This window comes from Narcine bancroftii, chromosome 7, assembly GCF_036971445.1.
Source record: "Narcine bancroftii isolate sNarBan1 chromosome 7, sNarBan1.hap1, whole genome shotgun sequence".
Classification (NCBI taxonomy): domain Eukaryota; kingdom Metazoa; phylum Chordata; class Chondrichthyes; order Torpediniformes; family Narcinidae; genus Narcine; species Narcine bancroftii.
This window is the reverse complement of record NC_091475.1, coordinates 174,177,576-174,193,072: the sequence shown is the minus strand read 5'-3', so window position 1 is coordinate 174,193,072 and position 15,497 is coordinate 174,177,576. Positions and strand designations below refer to the sequence as shown.

Genomic DNA, 15,497 nt, shown 5'->3' with positions numbered 1-15,497 from the left:
CACTCAACATTTATGCCTCCTCAAAGATGCGTATTCACTTCCTTACTATACACACCCATGACTGTACAACTAAATTTCTTCCAATTCCATGGTCAGATTTACTGATGATACCACAGTAATGGACTCGGTATCAAATAACGATGAGTCAGAATACAGGAAAGAGTGGGTCTAGTGGCATGGAGCTCAGATAACAACTTCACAATGTCATTAAGACAAAGGAGAGAATCATTGATTTCAGGAGAAGGGGCAGAGCCCACATCCTTGCCCATATTAATGTGACAGAAATCAAAAGGCTAGATAGCTTTAAATTTTTAGGATTACGTAACTCTAATGTCCCAACCTAAGACAAGCCCATCGATGACAATCAAGAAAATGCACCAACACATCTACTTTCTTAGAAAGCCTAAGTTCAGCATGTACCTCCTTTTCCCAAAGCAATTTCTTCAAGAGCACCATCATAAGTATACTTGCTGGAGGCTTTGCAGTGTTTTCTGGGAGCTGATCTGCTCAGGAAAGGAAGAAACTACAGAAGGTAGTAAATACAGCTCAGAACATAATACAATCTACCTCTCTCGTTGCCTAGGAAAAACAGCCAGCATACTAAAAGACCCATCACACCCTGGACACACTCATTTTCTCTCCACCCATTGGTAAAAAGGCTTGAGTGTAAAAACATGCACCACCAATTTTAAAGACAGTTTTTCCCTGCAGCTATTGGGTTCCTGAATAAACCCCATAGCAGTGATCTCATGCCTTGTTTAGTGCGAATTGATCTTCCTTTTCATTGTAATCCTACACTCTGAAATTGTGATAAATGCATAGGTGAATGTAAAATTAGATTGCAGAAGACCTTCTCACTTTATCTTGTGACAAATAAACAAAACTTAATCTGCAGAAGACTAGAAACTGGTAATCAGGCCATCTACTCAATCATTTATGGTGTGAGAAGTGGTAATACTTGGATATACAAAAAAAAGGAAAATGAATGTTTTATCAAAACATAATACATTAAAAAAGATCCATTTTGTGATTTTAATGAACATAGTCCTTATCATTAATTTTTTTTTAAAATTATTTATAGCATGGTAAAAGCCAATTCCTGCCATTTAAAGACTGCTCCCCAGTTACACCCAAATGAATCTAAAACTTTGTATGTTTAGGAGGGTGTGAAAAAATCTGAGCACCTGAGGTAAACCCACTTAAAACACAGGGAAAAGGTACAAACTTCTTACAGACAGTTCCGGACTCAAACCCAGGTTGATGGTACTGCCATAGAGTTGCACAAACCACCACGCTAACCTTGCCTATATTTTCCTCTTTGATCATATAATACCTTCAGGAACCAGCTTCTAGGTCATCAGGTGTCAAAGATAATTTTGTATGGGGATAATGACGGTACATTGTAGGATCACCAAGGTGTCCTGTGACCCACCAGCAAGTGATCCACATGTTCACAGCTCTCACAACCTGCTATTAATTCTATGAAATAGTAGCTCAAAATGATTAAATGCTCTAAGAACTGAATGCTGAACAGGGATGGAGCTCCTGCATGTGCATTTCATGGCTGCTACTTGTTTCTTTTAGTTCTATTTATTGATGGGAATAAATTTTATTTGTTTTGGGTTACAATTAGTGTATGATTACAGATGAGATCAGGATTAACAATTTACATAGCATGCAGTTAATCTCAAGCTCAAAGATGATCAACCGATTCTCACTAAGGCTGAAGTATATGTATGATCTCCTGATTTACTGTGATGGATCAGAATATGTTTTACAGCTGCAAATTCTTTTTCCAAAATGCAGTCATGAATAATGCTTTTTATGGTGTTCAATTCTTTTGAAATATATAGTGATATGCATGTGCTTTGTTTCAAGAGATTTATTGCCACTAAATTTTTCTTTGCAAACTGATTAAGATTGGCATCTTTGTTGGGAACATCACCTTTGCAGCTCGTGTCAATATGGCAATTCATTGCTGTATCTCTTTTGCCTCAGTGCCAGCATTTATGTAAATCCAAGAATTATCCATAGCCAAACCTTGTTTTTTCTTAAGACAAGAAAAATATTCAGTTTACTCAGCTAAGTTGTGAAGTGTGTATATTTCTGGTTACTTTATCCATTTATTCACAAACCCATCTTATCCCTAGAGAGAGTTGTTCCTGATTAACTGACTCTTCTTTAAATACAATTGAAAGGCATGGATTAAGTGTCGTGCATTTGCTCACAAGAAACCTTATGTACCCTCTGTAGAGAGCAAAATCAAGTGAATAATGATACTGGAGGAAATTCTGATTGGAAATAGACATCAGTGATTTTGAAAACACTCTGCTACATCTCTGGAAATAAATATTTCAGATAGGCATGGGACCATTTAATTACGTCCAAGTCCACACTACTGCTGCAAACAAAATGCTCACAAATAAAATTGAAAACAAAAAAAAATCATGTTTTAATTGCCTTATTATAACTGAAAGGAAATCACTAAAGTGAGGAAACTACGGGATATCTGATAGTAATGGGTCATTTAATTAGTTTCTGTGGTGCTTTCCTGTGGAGAAGTTAATTCACAATCTGATACATGGACAAAGAAGGAAGATTGGTTGTAACATTTTTGTTTGCTCCATAATGCCAATTATGTCAAAAACAATATCCTTTGTTTTAAGTCATTGTCCAGGATCTGTTCATCTGGGACAAGCTAAAAGAGAACAGCTCAGTGTTCGTGGCTCAATCAAATAGCTACTCTTCATGTGTATGCTGCAACCCAAAAGGCTGCCTCAGTGGATTATTCATCACAAAGTACCAGTGAACTGACAATGCACACACAGCAAACACAGAAGAAAACTCTGAATAAAATTATCCCCAACATTCACTCGGGTATACTTTGTACACTTGCGCAACGATCAGGAACTCCCATGTATTTTATTCACTATCAGTATGTTAATATCAGCAACAAAAAATTATAGCTGTTGAGTCAGGTAACACAAAGACAGGATTAATGTTGGGACAATCTAACTCCATGTAGCTCACTAGCACATTTGTCAGCACAAACAAGTTCTTCTAAATGCTCTAAATCTTTCATTATTTTAAATGTTTTCTTTGTTTCAAAGTAGGCTTAAACATTCTAAAATGTTTTGGTTATTTCATTATCTGGGTGCTTGTGGATTTCTCCTGCAACAATTGTGTGATATTTCCAAAATATTGTTCAAGCAAAATTTAATCTTGGCTGTAGCCGCATCAAAATTAGTAAAGTGCATTCATTCAATAAAATGTCCCAGCAGTTGGTGTTAGCCTGCACAAGTAACATTTTCTCATTGGTAATGTATTTTACTATCTGTTACCAACAGCGTTATTCTGATATAAAAGACCATAGCACACCTGAGGAAGAGCCAATTTTATAATTTATGCTCTTGGTGTAATGTTTTAAGGATCCAGAAGGTGGCATTTATTTTATGAGGTTAAAGGATGTGATATAGTTGAAAAGACAACGTAGTACAGAGATGTCCACAGATCAAACACAGCAAAGATTGAATAACAACATCTCTGAGGCATCCATAGTGAGGTCTACTCATCCAGACTAAAAAAAAACTGGTTCACATACGCATGAACAATGACTATTAATCCAGCTCTTATAACAAGGGTTACTTTAGAGCACCCACTCTCAGACCTCTTGGTCATCGTCCCCTTGGTCAAAGTTTATGGGTTCCCTTCTCTGAGGCAGTAGGTTTCTTCGTACTTCTCTCTTACTGACTACATAAAAACAAAAAAATATTTTATGATTTCGGTCGTTGTCCCCCCTTAAATGTGCTGTGGCCGCAGAGGTGGGAGGGGAGGGGTGCATATACAGCATCCATTGAGAAGGTTTGAGAATGGCTGCTTTAGAGAATGTGAAGAACTGAAATGAGGCATTTCCCCATTTTTCATGTGTTTGCTTTTTTCACAATTCTGAGAGGACCTGAAAAATAAAATTGTTTTTTCCACATCGGAATAAAAATGACATTTTCAGTTAGAAAATGGGTAATCCAAGTTTGAAGTTCAATTCATTCTATGCCTTCCACTTCCATCAAAGAATTTTGTGTGTACAGTTTTCTAATTTACATTGATATCTGTACACATATACCTATCAGAAACTCCATTTATTTCACTCTTAATAAAGAGAAACTATTTTAGAGCTTTGACTTTTTGTAAGAAATATCATCAACCTGAAACACATTTTCTTTCTCCTCGACACTACCAGACCTGCTGAGTATTTCCAACATTTTTAGTTGATGATTTCCATAATCTCCAATTTACATCTTCTTCCTAACTATCTCTGATTGCTTCATCAATGGCTTTCCATCCATTGTAAGGTCATGAGGAGGAACGTTCAATTTACTAATATCATTGTCCAGTTCAATTGACGTCAATACAACGAAGCTGTCCATCAACTACAAAGAGGATGATCTACAAAATGCTGGCACCATTCCTGAGCACCTACCATTTAAAATAGGGAAGGGTCTTACTACTGCAATATTTCCCATCAGCAATTATTTTGTGGGTGTCACCAGGGAACTGGAGCAGCTGCCTAGCTCCTTCGACAGATCAGAATCTAGGTTTGCTGTGGGAAGGACTCACCTCATTTCCATAATGGGTTTCTATCACTTAAAAGGCACAAATTAGGAGTATTATCCACTTGCCAACTGGCTCCAAAATTAGTAAGGAAACTCAATACCATCCAAGGCAATTCAGCCCACTCAGATGCTCCACTGACTGCCCAAAGTTTTAGGTTACTCCACCACCAAAGCACTGTTCTCGAATATCATCTGCAAAATACATTGCACTTAAAGTAAAAACACAATGCTGGAGAAACACAGCAGGTCACACAGTGTACCTTACGTAGTAAGGATAAAGATACATAACCAAGGGCTCAAGCCCATAACATTGGTTATGTATCTTTATCTTTGCTAAATAAAGTACACTGTGTGACCTGCTGTGTTTCTCCAGCATTGTGTTTTTACTTCAACCACAGTGTCTGCAGACTTTCCTGTTTTATTTGCACTTAACAAAGAACTTGTCAAGGCTGTCCCAGCAGTACCTTCTAAACCCATGACTTATTCCACAAAAGATGAAAGCTGCAGACCCATGAGAACGCCATGGCTTGCAGGATCCCTTGGCTTTGAAACATAACATTTCACCAGCACTGAAGCCACATCCCTCCCCATTCATACCAGCAGTTGATTCACCATGCAGCAGCAGTTCAAGAAGGCAACTTAACACCTCATCAGAGAAATTTAGGAGTGAGTAACAATACCAAAGACGCCAAATGATGTAAATGAACAAGAATAAAGAAGAATATGACAGCTTTCTTTATGATGTAGTAGTTATCAAGACACCAGGCTATGTGACTGTTGCTGCAAGATGGATGAATGAAAATAATAGAGCTGTGCTGTCAAACAAAAAAATTGTGTTTGTTTTGGGTGTGATTTTGGGTTTTCAGACAAGTTGAGGTGAAGTGAGGGTGAGAGGCAAGACAGTTTGAAGCTGTACCTGGGCCAGAGCAGATATAACAGCAGCCTGAGACTTATGTGATCTGGAAAATTTTGCAGAATCCTGAGAAATTCAGTGAGGTAACACCATGAGACCATTTTGACAGGAAAAGTACATGGGATTGATACAATTTAAGGAGTGAAGCACTGTGATTGAGTCTGGGGTGGGGCTGTGGTGTTTGCCAGGTGAATATTGAAACACTCAGACACATTTTTTTAATATGGGCAGGATTCTTGGAAACCTTTCAAGACCTTGTCAGGTTGAAATTTGGGGCTGAAAGGGAGAGGGGAGGAAGGAACCAAGGAGACTAAAAACACATTGGGAGCCTAGAACACACAACATCCTGTCAATAAATGTAAAGGGAGAAAATACAGCCAGATTAGTGTTATATGAATTGCTCTTTTATAGTAATAGGGCAGTCAACTATTTTCTCCCTCTCTGTCTGTCATCCTTTCCATCTCCACCCTCACCAGTCTTTTACATGAACAGATAAATGAATAAAAGCAGTAAGAGGACTTTATGTCAGGAGAAAAATTGGATTGAAACCGCAAGTATGTGCAGATAATGAAAACCTGGTGGCACAGGCCATGAATAGTGAACACAAACAAGTACACCAATATTATCAACTAAGAATTCATTCTTGAAAATATTTTAATCGTTAAAGTTAAAATCAAATAAAAGTTTAACCATAAAAGTTTTTCACAAAATATTTTTGTATTTTTGATTAAAAACCAAAAATGGGAAAAGAAACTGGCTCGAACGCATATGCAAAAATAACTGAATTAAAGGACAAATCTCTTGTGTGATTTAAAGGGCACAGAATTTATGAACAAAATGAAAATAGATTTCTAGAAGCATTCAGCAGGTTACACAGCATTTGTGGAGGGAGAAACATAATCAATGTTTATGGTCAATATTCTCTATTGCTGAAATGGAAAAGTGAGAAGATGGCTTTCTCTCTCCTCAGATGCTGACTGACCCATTGCACACTTCTGGCATTTTCAAATTTTGTTTTAGATTTCCAACAGCTGCTAAAGGACAATAAAAGGCAACAACTGAAGTTTTAGAAGCAATGTGCCATATCTCACAAAACTACTGCAATTCTTTTGAGGAGGTAACTAAATTAGTGGACATGTGATTGCAAAGCTATAGCATAGACAATGAAGATTTTGCTTCCTGAACACTTTTTGTTGTTTTTTATGGATTTTGGGCTGCTCATAAAGAAAATCTCATTAAAAGTTTCCTATCATGTACCTTTTTTTTAGATATAACCCGTTTTTTGTAATTTGCAGTCTTATTTTAAGTATACTTCAAGCATACAATGCCATACCATTGAAAATTCATTTTTTGCATTTGCACTTGGACTTCTTCCCTGCTGATCTAGGTGCGGTCAGCAAATGATGAAAGGTTTCACCCTGACATTGCGACCATGGAAAAGTGGCATCAGGGCAATTAGGATCCATCAATGCTCTCCAACTATGTTGGACACTGACACTGAGAGGCATCAGATGCTGAGTATAAATGAAAATTAGCAGCAAAATATTTTTAGGTCAGTTGAACTAATGCAATGGGTCAGCGTCATTATGCAGTTAAACATGTTTAATTCAATACAAGTTAATTTAATGTTTCTCCAACTTCCAATGTGAGAGAGCAAATCTGAAATTATCGTTGTGTTCAGTGAGAAGCTGTTTATCACAATCCAAGAAAGAAAACCTTCTGAAAAAAATTGTTGTCTAGTGCCTTTTTCTTTCCGCTCACATACCACTTTAAATATTCCCTATGCCATCAGTGTTCTGTGATTAGTAAGGTAGTATGTGGGCAGAAAGAAAAGTTTGAAAACCTTTATTTCAATCGTACCTAATTGACTCTTTATGTGCACCGTTTCATAACTCCAAAGGAAATGGGCTAATGACAATTTTTCTCAAGCAAAATGTTTCAGTAACAATTGGGTCGAGAGCAGTGATTCTCAACCTTCCTTTCCCACTCATATACCACCTTAAGCAATCGCTTACAAATCACGGAGCACCGATGGCATAGGGATTACTTAAAATGGTGTGTGAGTGGAAAGAAAAAGGTTGAGAACCACTGGTCTAGTGTAATTACTTGGTCTTTCGACAGATTCATTTTCAAGTCTAAGGTATGGAATTAATGGAAATAAGTAACTTTGCTTGAAAATAATATTAACGATAGAAAATAAAAGTGAATGATAAATAAATCAGGCTGTGACTGGTAACTTGTCGAAACTGGAGTTTAGGAATTGTTTAACAGTGTTTAAAAGAGGGACACGTCTGCATTAGGAACAAGAAAATGTTATATGTGGCATAAATAGCCATTGACAAAAGAAAGGTTCCGCTCATTTGGATGTTGTAAAGCTAATTGGGAATCAGGTGCACCTTGTAAACATGGTGAGCTCATGTTTGTTTAATACAATACAATTAATTGCAGAGAGTATTCCAAGTTTATTAATCAGTTAAGGTTGAATCATGATAAATAGAGTGATTGCTTGAATACTATAGAGTCACAGAGTGATTTCAAGTGGTATTGTTTTGAAAATTTCACCTGTAGCAAGTAATTCGGCTGTCATTGTCGATTCAATAAATCAGGAAGATTCCAGAAGAGATCAGATTATTCATGGTGGCTGGGTGGCAGCTGGAATGGCATTTTCTTATCCTGTTATTTTCAGGCAAATTGTCTTTGGAAATGTGTCAACAATAATATTAAATGCTGAGCTGTTTGGAAACAGTTCAAACACAAATTGTAACCAAAAAAGTACGTGTAACAGAATTATGCATCAGGAGCAAAGGAAAGAACAACAATGAGAAAGTAATGTACTTTTGATTTAAAGCCACAGTCTGTAGGTCAACATAATGAGACACTGGAGTTTTTGTTGGCCCAAAATATTGGCATACGATATAAGCAACACTGGATCATTTTGAAAAAGAGCATAGATAGACTGGTGAAAAAATGATACAGTGTCTTTAATGTAACAATGTAGCCTTGAAGCTGCTTGAATTACATATGGGTTTGGTACAAAGAGCTTCAATTTGTATTCTCTTTCTGTTTCCTTGCCCATAATTTGGAATTAAACCTTTCTCATTTCTTTGCAATTGGTTATTTATGCATTTGAATAAACAATTCAGTTCTTTTCCTTCACATCAACGTTAACCACATCACTATCCAAAATAAAAATGTGTACTTACTGATCCATAGAGCTCTCCTTTCTCATTCATTCCGAGGTAGAGTCCACTGTCTACACCACGAATGCTGACCAGGCCCACTGCTATACTAATGAACTCCAGAATACCTAATGGCAATAACAGTAATAATCATAAATGCTCTTACACAAGAAATAGATCCATTTAAAAATATTTAACATCATTCTAAATGTCTACAACAATGAGTCGCTCTACAGAGAAGAGGTGGAAAATCTCATATTATGGTGAGAGAATAACAAACTGAGTTTCAACATGGACAAGACAAAGGAGATGAGTGTGGGTTTCAGGAGGACTAGGAATGACCACCCCCTATTACACATCAATAACTCTGTCGTGGAGAGACTAGAGAGAGCACAAAGTTCCTTAGGGTTCACTTAACTTGTGACCTATCCTGGACACACAACACCTCACTTGTCAGGAATGCGCAACAGCGATTGCACTTCCTGAGAAGGTCGACTTCCTACAGGACATCGATTGAGAGCATCCTGGCCGGCTGCATCACAATGTGGTTCGGTGGCTGTAGAGCATTAGATCGGAGGTCAATCCATTAGATCATAAGAATGGTAGAGAAAATCACTGGGGTCTCCCTCTGCTCCTCCCCACCCCCTCCCTCCACCCCTGCCATTGACATTGTCTGTAGAGGGCTCGCAAAATCGTTAAGGGCCCCTACCACCCCACACATAGCGTCTTCCAGCTACTCCTGTCAGGAAAGAGATACAGAAGTTTCAGAGCTCATACAAACCCTCCAAGAATCTACTATTACTTAACAATTTATTTATTTTTTTATATGTACTGCATATAAGTCACTTGTAAATATGTGTGCTGAATACTGTATGTATTTACATCGAGGGCTGACGAATATCGTTTTGTCCAGATGTACTTTACAATTGTATGATAATAATAAACTTGAACAATGTGCATTACCTTTCAACTGGGAGTCTTTCCTTTTGATTTTGTTAGTTGGCTCTTAAAATAATAGTTTTCTCAAGTTCTCAAAAGACTTGGTTGATTTCTAGAAAGGATACCCTTCAGAATGTTTTGTGAATAAATATTCCAAGACATTTGAAAAAGAGGATTTGCCGAAGTCAGTGTACTGGAAAGAAAAGTCCTGAGAAACCATAACCCAAAAACTACAGCATCAAATATGGACTATGATGCACAATCAATAACCACAAGCAGACTCGATTAAATGGCTTTAATAACTTGAAATGACAGGCACATCTTCACATGCTGCTGGCCCAGTTCTGAGGATGGTTTGAAGTGGGGAGACTTGGGCAGCTCAGCTTTTATTGGGGAATCTTACAGGGAGGAGTTACAGGGTCAGAGGTGGGCCTGTACAATATGGTAATGTCATACATGTGTTCCACCATAAACTACATCAATTCTTTAATCATCCTGGGGTATGTTTGTTAGGGTTGGATGGGGATATTCAAAAATGTACAGTCAAGGGAAAGTGATCAGCAGCTGCGACTTGTATGAATAATTTTTATTCCAAGGGAAGTATGGATGGACCAGATCCTAGAGTGGAAATGGTGACCGCAGAACCAAGCAGAAGGTAAAGGAAAATGTAAAGCTTGTGTATGAAGAATGATGGTAGAAGACGAAGAGAAAGGAAGTGGTTTAACTGAGGCTGAAAGGTAAATTGAAGCAGTTTCACGTTTAGAGTGTGGGCCCACTTGTGCTCTGGAGTTGAGGAATTGTTCTTACTGTGAAATCAGTGGGATCGGGGAACAGATTAGGTTGATGTGCTTAAGGGTCCCCTCACCCTCCCCAAATAAGCTGATTCAAAGAATTGAACAGGGAAATGTCATGTCATCAATTGTTCATTGGTTTTTTTTGTTCAAGCACAACTGAATAAAATCTTTCTTGACAATGCCAGCCATTTTCTAAATTGAAAAACTGCATCCTTGGAAAGAGTCATGCCTACAACGCAAGTGTAGTTAAACTTGCTTCTCCATCATCATAAACAGTCTGGTTAAGCACCAGAGAGCACAGAGAAAATTCAGAAATTGTACTCTTCGTGTGCAAAACATTTTCTCTGGGCAGAAGATGCTTTAGATGTATAAGAGTTCACTATCACCGGTCATGGAAATAAAGCATGAAATGATGATAAAACTATTCTTGCTTACACATCACTTTCATTTTGTACAAGTTGATCTTCCGTGGTTTTGCTCACAGGTGATCTGAGGTTCCGTTAACAGGACAGGAGGTGTAACATGGTGGCAGGTAATGGAATACAGCAGGAAGGAAGGCCAGAAGAACCAGATGAAGAATTTTCAAACAACAAGCACTGAACCTTGAGATAAGTGATATTATTACAACACAATCAAACTGCTACTGCAACAAATTTTGATAACAACAATCCATGCTATGTGTTGACCCAGAATTTGATGTCAGCTGCAAAGCACGTACTCACCTCTGACCTTGAAAAAATATCCCCAGAAAGGCCTGGCCAGCCTTACACCAAACAGATCGCTCTTCTGAGACTTGCTGTCAGGCTTAGTTCATTGAGCTCTCTGGAGCCCAGCAGCTGTGATGACATCAAGCTGTCTGAGCAGCCAAATGCAATGAAAAATTCTCAAACACAACATGCACAATTTTTAATAAACTTTTTTAAGAATCATGCAGAGTTCCAAATAAAGATGATAGACAAAATAAGGTTTTAAATGTAAAACCCAAGACTGAAACATAAACAGATTATAATGTACACGTTTAGTGTAGCAGTTAGTGCTATTACAGTGCCAGACACCCGGGTTCGAATCAGACACTGTCTGTAAGGAGTTCGTACATCTTCTCCATGTCTGTGTGGATATTCCCCTGGTGCTCCAGTTTCTTCCCACCCTTCAAAACGTATGGGGTTATAGGTTATAGTAGAGGCTTTGGTGATAATTTAGCTAAATTCTCTGAACTCTTGGTTTGGAGTATGGTGAATGTCACACCAAAAAAGGATGCAGGGAACTAGAGGCCATTTCATTTCACATCTGTAGATGGGAAAATGTTTGAAGCTATCATGAAAGAATAAATAGTGGAGGCATCTGGAGCAAAATAGATCCATCAGGCAGATGCAGCATGGACTCAGCAAAGACAGGTCCTGTTTCACAAACGCTGGGGGTCTTTGAAGACTGTGGTGAACTGCTGAATTCCTGATTACCAGGTTCCACCCCGTCCTGTGACTGCACCTGTGGCCCCTCCTTCTTTTAACCTTGTATAAAGCCTCCAACACCCTGACCCTACCCCAGAAAGCCCAGGTCACGGCACACGATGAGGTCCCCATCCATTGTGAATAAAAGCTTGTAGATCCGTGACTCAGTCTCAGCCTCTCAAGTTATTTATTGCATGTCAATTTTATTCACAATTGTTTTTAATCACTAATAATGGACCAACTCTTGAAATCCGACAAGCTGGTGATTGGTCCACAGTCGCCCGATGCCTCAGACAGCTTTGTGCTCTGACTACACTGTTTCAAGGTCTTCCTTCAAAACTCAGCCAGCATCGTGGCCAGTGACAGAAACAGACTTCATCTTCTCTTCTCCTGGGTCAGACCCCGAGAGTTCCCAATGATCAGGGACACCACCACATAAGTGGATGTAATGGATATGCTCAAGGGTCGATACAGGGAGAAAGTTAATGAAGTATACGTCATTCATATGCTGGCCACCCGCAGATAGCAACCAGGCAAAGCAGGCAATGAGTTCCTCCAGGCCCTGAGAGGACTGGCATGGGCGTGCAACTTCCAGGCAGTATCAGCCACCTAAAATATGGAGGACATGATCTTGGATGCCTATGTTGCAGGCATCAAGTCTGACTACGTGTGCCAGAGGTTACTCGAGCAGAGTAAGTTAGACTTAAAAGGGGCGTTCGATCTTGTGAAGTCACTGGAGATCGCCCTCCAAAACACAGAAGCATACTCTACAAGCGGGCCCACAAGGGGGTCTACAGGCCACCAGTCTGCTACCGCGCCCGATTAACAACCCCACCACAACCACTGTCTCCAAGGAGCACCCAAAGTGTTACTCCTGCGGCCAGGTAAAACACTTCTGAAAACGCTGCCCGCCAAAAGATGTGACATATTCCAAGTGCAGGAAGAAGGGCCACTATGCAAAAGTATGCCGATCACAGCCCTCTAGCCCCAGCAACATCGCGTGTGCAGCACGGCAGCTGCCATCTTGGATACCATCATCTTCCAGGGATGACCACGCTGCGACATGGACGTCACCATCTTGGATGCCGCTGACTTCCAGGGAGACCCACACTGCTGTGTGGATGCTGCCATTATGCCCCCAGATGGCAACTCACCCCAAGTTGAACCTCGGACCGAACCTGGCGTCAGTAGTGCTGGTCCAGAACAGCCCTTACTAACTTGCCCGCTCCATGATCGACATCTCCATCAATGACCAGGTGACTAAATGCCTTTTTGATAATTGGAGCACCGAGAGTTTTATTCATCCAGACACTGTCCAACGTTACTCCCTTGAGGCTAAATCGATTGCCTATAAAGTCACCTTAGCTTCAGATTTTCACTCTACAGAAATCCATGGCTACACTACAGTGACACTAACCTTGTGGGTCATGACATATAGAGACTTTAAGCTCCTCATTTTCCCAGTACCATTGGGGCTAGACTTCCAGTGCCACTTAAAGAGTGTCACTATGCTATATGACAGCCCTCTCCACCTCTCACAGTTGGCATCCCGCAGTTCCTTAACCGGTTGCTCTGTTTCCCTCCCCCCACCCCTTCTGACCCAACTGGTGCGTGATCTCTCTACCCTCTGCCTCAACCCCTGCCACTGTTCGCCAACCTCAACCCCAAATGTAAGCCGGTCATTACAAAAAACAGGCAATACAATGAGGAGGACAGGGTGTTTATAAAGGCAAAGGTACGATACTCCTCGACGAGGGGATTATCGAGGCCAACACCAGCCCCTGGAGAGTTCAGATAGTTCTAGTCAAGGGCTAGGGTAAATGTAGAATGGTGATTGACTATAGTCGAACCATTAATCACTACACACAGCTGGATGTGTATCCCCTCCCTCACATCACAGATATGGTCAACCAAATCACCCAGTATCTTGTGTGCTCCATGATAGACCTGAAATCTGCCTACCACCAACTTCCCATCCGCCCTGAGGAACATCAGTACACAGCTTTCGAGGCAGATGGCCGCCTCTACCACTTCCTCAGGGTCCCCTTTGGTATTACCAATGGTGTTTCCGACTTCCAATGGGAGATGGACCAGATGGTAGACCAAAACAACCTGCACACCACCTTCCCATATCTGGATAACGTCATGATCTGTGGCCACTACCTGCAAGACCATGACGCGAACCTCCAGAAATTCCTCACCACCACCAAATGCCTGAATCTGACCTATAATAAGGATAAGTGTGTTTTCACAATACCCAGTTGGTGATCCTTGGCTACGTCATGGAGAATGGGGTCATTGGCCTCGACCCCGACTGCATGTGGCCTCCGCCAGACCTCCCCCTTCCCCACAGCCTCAAGGCCCTGAAAAGGTGCCTGGGGTTCTTTTTTTATTACACCCAGTGGGTTCCAAATTATGCAAATAAAGCCCTCCCCCTTATCAAGTCCACTTCCTTCTACCTTACAAATAAAGCACGGAGAGCCTTCTGCTGCATGGAGGAGGACATTGCGAAAGCTGCAACGTATGCGGTGGATGAATCTGTCCCCTTCCAGGTGGAGAGCGATGTATCCGATTTTGCCATGGCCACCACCCTTAATCTCCCGTACCCTCCAGGGCCCTGAAGTCTGACACTCCTCTGTAGAGAAGGTGGCTCAGGCGATAGTTGAGGCAGTACAGCAATGGAGGCACTACCTGGCCGCCAGACGATTTACCCTGCTCAAGGGCCAATGGGCTGTGGCATTCATGTTCAACAATAAACAGCAGGGTAAGATAAAGAATGATAAAATTTTGAGGTGGAGGAATGAGCTCTCCAACTACAATTACGACATCCTGTACCAGCCGAGGAAGCTCAATGAGCCCTCAGATGCCCTGTCACGAGGGACATGTGCCAGCGCACAGGTGGATCATCTCCACAACGACCTCTGCCAGCCTGGTGTCACAAGATTTTTCAATTTATTTTCAATTTTTTTTTCAATTTATCAAATCTCAGAATCTGCCATACACCACTGGGGATGTGTTACGGAGTCCAGATATGTACCACAACACAAAGGGGTAGTTAAACAAAAGTAGTTTTTAATTATAATTGAACAAGAAAACAGAATTAGGCTTTAACTTATTTCTATCAACTTACTTATCCTACTTAACCCCCCCTCTAGTGTGTGTAATGTATATTTAAGATTAGAAAAGTTCTTTGGATCACAGTCCAATCTCACTGGTTGCAGGCAATTCTTATACTGTGCACAGAAGTTAGCATTAACAAAGTTCACCAGTCTTTGGTGCTTAACAGGCAAATGGTTACCACTCAGGAGGGTTCTTGCTGGTTTTCAGAGAGGGATTCCTTTTCCAGGACATCCGCAACTGATTCCTTCTCAATCAGTCTTGCTGATGAAACTTGCCCCCTTCAGGGTTCTCCAGGTGATCCTTTTCCTTTCAGGTCACCTTTCACACCGCCAGTCTTCTCCTTTGACCAGGCAGCCTTCCAAAGTTTCCCAGCTTGTCCCTCTGGAACTGATTTCTGTGACTCCCTCTCTCTCTGTTTTACACTCTCTCTCTGAGAACAAAACTGTTCTGACCAGCTTGCAAAAATCACATGTTCTCCCAGGCCAGCTGTATGT

At 40.5% G+C, this 15,497-nt stretch overlaps 1 protein-coding gene across 3 annotated transcripts in view; it reads right to left on the bottom strand.

The window, feature by feature from the left end:
• The window catches only part of LOC138739413 (fibroblast growth factor 9), a 79,707-nt gene that overhangs the window by 18,646 nt on the left and 45,564 nt on the right, over positions 1-15,497 (bottom strand). For 2 of the 3 annotated variants that reach the window (XR_011342222.1, XM_069891396.1), the window contains one exon: positions 8,727-8,830. Coding sequence is in view for 2 of the 3 variants with exons in the window: in XM_069891396.1 (XP_069747497.1) it covers positions 8,727-8,830 (104 nt within the window). In the remaining variant the exon portion in view is untranslated. Of the gene's footprint in view, positions 1-8,179; positions 8,256-8,726; positions 8,831-15,497 lie in introns of those variants that run through there. The other variant, XM_069891397.1, reaches the window with a different exon arrangement.